This window comes from Salvelinus sp. IW2-2015, unplaced genomic scaffold, assembly GCF_002910315.2.
Source record: "Salvelinus sp. IW2-2015 unplaced genomic scaffold, ASM291031v2 Un_scaffold3078, whole genome shotgun sequence".
In the NCBI taxonomy this organism is placed as follows: domain Eukaryota; kingdom Metazoa; phylum Chordata; class Actinopteri; order Salmoniformes; family Salmonidae; genus Salvelinus; species Salvelinus sp. IW2-2015.
The window spans coordinates 52364-60314 of NW_019944369.1; the positions used below are offsets into that span (position 1 = coordinate 52364).

The 7951-nt window shown below is 42.3% G+C and overlaps 1 protein-coding gene across 1 annotated transcript in view; it reads right to left on the reverse strand.

The window, feature by feature from the left end:
• The window catches only part of LOC112075306 (probable global transcription activator SNF2L2), a 56531-nt gene extending 51889 nt beyond the window's left edge, over window positions 1-4642 (reverse strand). The window contains 3 exon segments of the mRNA XM_070440860.1: window positions 2190-2322; window positions 2497-2747; window positions 4534-4642. Of these exon segments, the coding sequence (XP_070296961.1) occupies window positions 2190-2322; window positions 2497-2715 (352 nt within the window). The 5' untranslated portion in view covers window positions 2716-2747; window positions 4534-4642.
• Window positions 4643-7951: the final 3309 nt, after the last annotated feature.

Sequence of the window (7951 nt, forward strand, 5' to 3'; positions counted from 1 at the left end):
GTCGGGAGCCAGTTAATTTTCTTAACTTCATTGTTGGTTAAGGGCTTGTAAGTAAAGCCATTTCACTGTAAGGCCCACACCTGTTGTTTTCGGCCGCATTTGACAAATAAAATGTGATTTGATCTAATTATGCCCTTGAAGCTGTTGTTTGTAGGTTATATTGGCACGATTTGACGGCCCTCGACGAATCCTGTGCCAATATATCTGCCAAATACTGTCTTCTTGGCATTATCACTTAGGTGTGATGATGGGCCTTCTAAGTGTACGGCAGACCAGTAACTTTTGCAACCAAATTATTTTACTGTGCCCGTCTCACAAACTTATTAGTCACACAAGGTGCCCACGGGGATTCTAAATGAGTAGCCTAACAATTGTTTACATGGCCCTAGTGTGCATTTTTTCGTGATGAAAATCAATGTGTGAACGTAGGGTGACCGTGAGAAATGACAGTAAACAGTGAGCCAAAATAACCATGGACAGGAAGTTTACAATGTTTATTAAATAGGCATAAATACATTGTATTTATATGGTTGTAGTCTCAAAGGTGAGTTGCATTGAATACAATTAATCAGATCCAATGATTTACCACCCCGTTAGGGCAGGGTGGCTAGTGTACAATATTATAATGTGTGGGTGTGTCAGTGTGTGTGTTGTCACAGTCTGCGTTGTGCGTGAGGTGTTGTTTTATCTGTTTGTTTGTTTTAGAATTTACTGCCTATCTTGGGTAACTGATGTGGAAAACTTTCTCATGTAGTCATGGCTCTATGTAGTACTGTGTTGCTTCCCAGAGTCTGTCTGGACTTGGGACTGTGAAGAGACCTCTGGTGCATGTCTTGTGTGTCTGAGTGTGTGTTAGCTGTTTGAACAGAGAGTTTGGTGTTTCAACACATAAATACCTCTCAAAAGACAAGTAATGATGCAGTCAATCTCTCCACTTTGAGCCAGGAGAGATTGACATGCATGTTATTGATATTAGCCCTCTGTGTACATTTAAGGGTCAGCTGTGCTGCCCTGTTCTGGTCCAACTTGTAATTTACCTATGTTTGTCTTTATGTCACTTGACCATATAACTGGGCAGTAGTCCAGGGTTGATAAACTAAGGCCTATAGGACCTGTTTAATGATTGTGATGTCAAGAAAGCAGAGCAGCACTTATCACAGACAGACTTCTCCCTATTTTAGCTACCACTGCATCAATAGTTTTGACAGTTTACAGTCCAGTGTTACACCAAGCAGTTAAGTCTCCTCTATTTGGTCTGTTGCCTCATTTACTATCACCAACACGTGGATCCACGTCCTTATTTATATTTTCTAATATTTAAGCTGCACATATGAGTTCTAATGTTTAACACACATATAGCACACATACCTGATGTATAATCTACAGATAAAACACATACCTGATGTATAATCTACAGTACAAACACACATACCTGATGTATAACACACATACTATGTATAATTTACAGTATAAAACACATACCTGATGTATAATCTATAACACACATACCTGATTGTATAATCATAACACACATACCTATGTATAATCTACAGTATAAACACATACCTGATGTATAATCTACAGTATAAAACACATACCTGATGTATAAAACAAACACACACACATGTACACTGAGTGTACAAAACATTAAGAACACCTGCTTTTTCCATGACAGACTGACCAGGTGAATCCAGGTGAAAGCTGTGATCCCTTATTSRTGTCACCTGTTAAATCCACTTCAATCAGTGTAGATGAAGGGGAGGAGACGGGTTAAAGGATTTTTAAGCCTTGAGACATCGATTGTTTGTGTGCCATTCAGAGGGTGAATGGGCAAGAAAAAAKATTTACCTGCCTTTGAACGGCAAAAGGGGGTGCACCGGTTTGAGTGTGTCAAGAACTGCAACGCTGCTGGGTTTTTCACTCTCAACAGTTTCCTTTGTGTGTCAAGAATGGTCCACCACCCAAATGACATCCAGCAAACTTGACAACTGTGTGAAGCATTGGAGTCAACATGGGTCAGCATCCATATGAAATGCTTTCGACACCTTGTAGAACAAATTGATGCTGTTCTGAGGGCAAAAGGGGGTGCAACTCCATATTAGGAAGGTGTTCCTAATGATTTGTACACTCAGTGTATATAGCTTTCTACATTACTGTATTTGCTGTGCTGTGTTTTGTCGCTGTGTTACCTTGGTTGCTGTGCTGGTCCAGAGGGCTCTGTGAAGGGCCCATTCCGCTGTGTAGCGCYCTCATCCCAACTCCCTTCATCTGGCCATAGTTCGTCTCATCTCCCATCCCCTTCTCATCAACGCCCTCCATCGGCTGGAAACACATTCACATCAACCTGGGATACTGTGGCTCGCCTTTAGTGAAGTGCATAGCGCACATATCATACAGTTACATATAGTCATTCAATAGGATATCTGTGGCATATTTTATATACTGTATCATACAGCAACTTCAGCACTGTGGGTGTGTTGTAATGTTGAGGATTACCTGGTGCATGGGGTGCATGGTGTCCTGAAGGTAGTCCCCAGCCCCCTGCCCCTGTAGGCTGGGGGGTCCGCTGGGGGGTCCGGAGCTAGGGGAGGGGCCTGGTCCTGGGGACCGGCCTGGGCACGGAGAGGGACCCGGGTGGGGCTGGGACATACCACYTGCCTGGGGACCCGGGTGGGGCTGGGACATACCACCCGCATGCTCTGTAGGGGTGGACATCTACTGATCTRCTGGCTGGCTGACTGACTGTACTAAACCGGAGAGGAGGAGGAAGTTTAGTCATGACATTTATTTAATCATTTTGTTGCTATTGATTTGTTTATTATTGATAAACCACATATAAATGTTTTTTACTTTCTGTAAGTCAGCTTGAGATATTTCAGACAATAATCATTATTGGTAATAGACATCAAATATTAGGCTGTACATCAAAATAGGTCACTACACGTCATAGGATGAGTTTTTATAATAAAATAAGTGTGAATTTTTAGATGATACGACTAAACAGTGTGGGGCAATTCCAACAGTAACAGAACAGAATTTTTCACTTTAAAATGTATGTCAAACAATTGCAACGTTAAACAAACCATACAACTCTATGCACAAGGATTACATTTAACAATTTCCATGTTAAAAGTAGTGCCATCATTCTGTTTCCAAACGGAGCAAATGTAACTCAAAGTCTGTTCAAGAACGTTGAACAACATTTTAGGGAAACGAGTAGTTCAGTACAAACCGTAACACAACATAGCAAACGTTTCATGGAACTGAACTGACCCCATGTAGTAGTTTGGGGTCAGACCAAGCCCCCAGCCCAAGGTTCCAGTGTTCTTCAAGTAAATGTGTTTTTGGTAAATGTGCACTGGAAATTGTTAAAAGTAGTCCTTGTGCATACACTTGTATAGTTTGTTTAACTTTGCAATCATTGATTTTGTTTAAATCATTCTGTTATCATGGAATGTCCCTGTGATAAAAACGGGTAGGAAAACACAGGGTTTGGAACAGCGGAAGCAGAGTAGCGCGGCGTCTACATTTGCATAAAAATGTCCTGACTTAACCCATCACGCCTCCTCCCAGCTGACTGACCTGTCAACACGTGCATATGCGAAGTGTTTCATTAATATCAAGGGGAGGTGTAGTTAGATAAATATCTTTATTTAATTTACTGTAGCTACGCATATTACCCGCATAACTGGATTATCGAATGTGTGAGCATTAATGGCGCATAGTTTCGTCAATTTCAACCAAAATAGCTTTGTTTAGTAGCTTAGTGAAGCAAACCAGAGTACGCATACGTCTAAGTCACCTAAACAATGTAGAGGCTTTAAACAAGACAATGCAAATGGCGAAGATAACGGTTTGGCATTTTTTATCACATRCTGAAAACGAGGACGGTAGACTGAGCTGTCATTTCCTGACCAAAAATGTAATCTGAAAACAGGCCTCAACTTTTGCAGGTCTGTCAACGCTGTTGCAAAGTAGCTATTTATTTAATTAACATTTGTCAGTCATCTCGCAAAAAAAAAGTGTCTATGTTAATACGCGGATGCATGAAATRATGGCAAAGCATTTGCGTTCTTGCTAAAATGGATCGAATCGTCTACAGATGTTGGGCATCGTTTTTGGGAGAGACGAGCAGCGCTGATTGGATCATGCCTTCCCTGAATGTAACCGTTTCTCTGCTAAACTTCTAATATGGTGGCCGTTGCTATCAACCAAAATAAACCGTCAGTTACGGGAAATARAAGTTGACATGTGAAATGTGATCACGCAGAAAAAATTACATTTATTAGGATTTACGAAGCTGTGTTTTTTTTACCCCAACTCATGATATAAAAACTGATAACTCAACAGAACGAATAGTGGCTAACGGTAGTTAACAGTAGCTAGCTAAGTTAGCTAGCTAGCAAAAGCATGCCACCAACTTCAAATCAAATGTACTGTAACCTACTAATAACAAGCTAGCTAGCAACGTAACGGCCCATAAACATTCGGTAGAACTATTTGTCAAATACAGTAAACTTGAACTCTATTTACCTTACGGTAGACTAAACGGAATTCAGTCTAAAATATATATATATATATTGCTGCTTTAAAATATGACTTCCATCTGTACGGTCCCTCCCCCTCTGTTTTTCTGACATCTCATGTTCAGGCTCTTTTGATTTGCCTAGACCGCATGAAATGCGGCCAAACTGTAAAATGATTGGTTAAAGAATACATCAATTATTACTTTCTCCGTTCTAGGGCGGGACTAATGTTCAGAAATCACTGAGAGARAAAAAGTGTCTTCGTGCGTGTGGAGAACTCGTTATTACAGTGCCCGCCCTGACAAAGTTTCCAACGTAATGTTACAAAACATTTACATGCAAGATAAATACATCGAAATGAAATTGAAAACGTGCTCCTCTCGAACCGCGTCATTCACTATTCACAAAGGCTTTGTCTATTCCTTGACTTCCCCGAAGGAGCTGTGCTGTGTGCATGTAGCATTGCAAAAGCCACTGATAATTGTATTTAAGTCTTGACATCCTTCTGTTGTTGTTTCTTGTTGTAAACCTACATATCCCAACATTCAAATATTTGATTAAAGAGGAAATTAATGTGATTGTGGCAAATGGTGAACATGCCAGAACAGCATTATAGTAGGCCTAGTGTGATTATCTGGTCAAGTGTTTAGTTTTCGTTAATATAAACAAAACATCTGATAGAATATCTAGAGCCATGAGTTTTTCCTGACCACATGACCTGATGGTTTTCGTGACAAATGAATGATTAGGTTAATGCCTGGATGAATAGCGCTGCTATATGAGGGGAGTCTGTAGATGATGAGATGGGGTTACCTCTGGATAGATGTGCTATAGAGGGACTGTCTTTAGAACTGAAATGAGGGTTACTCCTGATAGATAGAATGTATAGAGTGGACGGTCTGTAAGACTGATGAGGGTTAATCCTGGATAGAATAGGCTCTATAGAGGGACTGTTGTAGACTGATGAGGATTAACTCCTGGATAGATCGGCCTGCTATAGAGGGATGTCTGTAGACCTGATGAGGGTTATCCCTGGATAGATAGACCTGCTATTAGAGTGACGGTCCTGTAGACCTGTGAGGGTTAACTCGCTGGATAGAATAGGCCTGCTATAGAGGGACTGTCTGTAGACCTGATGAGGGTTACTCCTGGATAGATAGGCCTGCTATAGAGGGACTGTCTGTAGACCTGATGAGGGGTTAACTCTGGATAGATAGGCCGCTATAGAGGGACTGGTCTGTAGACTCGATGAGGGTTAACTTGGATAGATAGGCCTGCTATAGAGGGACGTGTCTGTAGACCTGATGAGGGTTAACTCCTGGATAGATAGGCCTGCAATGAGGGACTGTACCTGTAGGACCTGATGGGGTTAATCTGGATAGTGATGCTATAGAGTGATGGGTCTGTAGACCTGATGGAGGTTAACTCCTGGATAGATACCTGCTATTGAGGATGTCTGTAGACTGATGAGGGTTAACTCCTGGATAGATAGGCCTGCTATAGAGAGCAAACCAGTGACCATCTGTAGATGAGCAAAATATAGTTAGAAGTGAAATTACAATATAGCTTGCTCTACCAACTAAACACTTGAGGGAACATTGGTAACATTTACCTGGAACTTTAGCATCAGAGTTGGGCACACATAGGCTACAGCAGGCTAGGAGGGAATTTCCCAATGAACAAGTGCACCACACCATAAACAGCTGTAGAGTTAAAGTCAGCTGGCTGCTCCTACTACTTCCACTGTGTCTGCTGCTGCTTCCTCTTGCCTATGCTCCTCCCTACCTGCTGCCTCTCTACTACCGAGGTATCCTATGCTACCTACATACTACCTGTCTCCTCTCTGCTTCCCTGCTACCTGCTCCTACCTACCTGCCTCTATCTGCCTCCTCTTTGCTCCACAACTCCATCCTCTTCCCTCCATTGTCTCCCGTCCTACCTACCTCCTTCCTGCCTCCGTCTACTTTTGCCCTTCCTGTCATACCTACCTGTCACTACTACCTCCGCTCTCCTACTACTGCTCTATCCTGCTGCCCTTCCTGTCCAATCGCTTCTCTTCCTCCTGCTCCGTCCTACCTCTTTGTCCGTTCTACTACTCTTCTGCCTCCATACTACCTGTCTCCTCATCCTCTATCTACCTGCCACCTGTGTGCCTGTGCTTACCTCGTACCTGCGCAGCTACTACTTGCCTACTGCCGCTCCCTACTACCTGCTGCAGTTGGACAGCAGAGAGAGCAAGAGAGCAACTGTAAGCTCTAAACAACATGTCATGTTTAGAGTGATGTAGTGAAACCACCATTAACAATTCCTTGCAGCCTAATGAGAAGCCTAAAAGGCAGGAGATGCAAATAGCCATCAACAGGGTCGCTCACATTTGCATTCCTGAATCAGTAAACTTGTTGATGATGTCACACAAAACACACAGCTGTTTCACAGGTGATTTATATGGTTAAACTGAAAAGAGACACTCAGTGTAAAAGCAAACAAAATATTTACCAATTTTATTAAATATGCAGTTTTACATTACTTGACCATGCCCACATTGAAATATATTATAGATATTATTTATAAATTATAGATATTTAACAGAGTAAAAAAATATTTTCAAGTTTGCAGTAGGTCCATGGTCAGAAGATAAACAACAGTTTCTTCTTTTTACTTTGGTCAACACTACGAAAATGTTCAAATAGTAAGATATGAAGGCTTCCTGAATTGTGCAGTGGTCAAAGCACTGCACACGGCTGTGTCACAACCTGCGTGACGGGAGCCCAGAGGGCGGCGCACAATTGGCCGCTGTCGGGTTAGGGGGGGTTTGGCCGGAGGCTTCCCTTGGCTCAGATTATTATAATGGTGCGGAGGGATGGCTGCGATTTATGGGCTCCTAAAACTGTTCTATTTTGTTTGTTTTGTCACATTGTTTTGTACTATTTTTGTACATAATGTTCTATGACGCCCCTTTAGAAAAGCCTGTTATAACTTATAGGAGAGCCTGTTATCACCCTTTAGAAAAGCCCTGTTATCACGCCTTGCGAAAAGCCCTGTTATACTGCTGAGAAGGCCTGTTTTCTCTGATGTAAAGCATGTTACTTCTCGTCCCCGTTGAACAAGATGACGATCTGTCCCTAGGAGGTGGTGGTACATCTCAACATATGAACCTGTCACTTCTAGAAGGGGTGGTACAGTGCTCAACATAATGCACCTCTGTCTCTAGGAGGTGGGGGTTTAAACACCCTCAAACTAGATGAACCTTGTCCCTTGAACGTATATTACAGAGTCAAGGTCCGGGCCACTACCGGCCCGCGAGAAGGTTGTTTACGGCCCCCTGGCGATGTATCTTGATGTTATTATTAGAGACGGGCCGCAGACGAGCAGCGCGGCAGCCGCGAGAATCTTTTACACGCAGATACTGAAATTTCCTCACAATC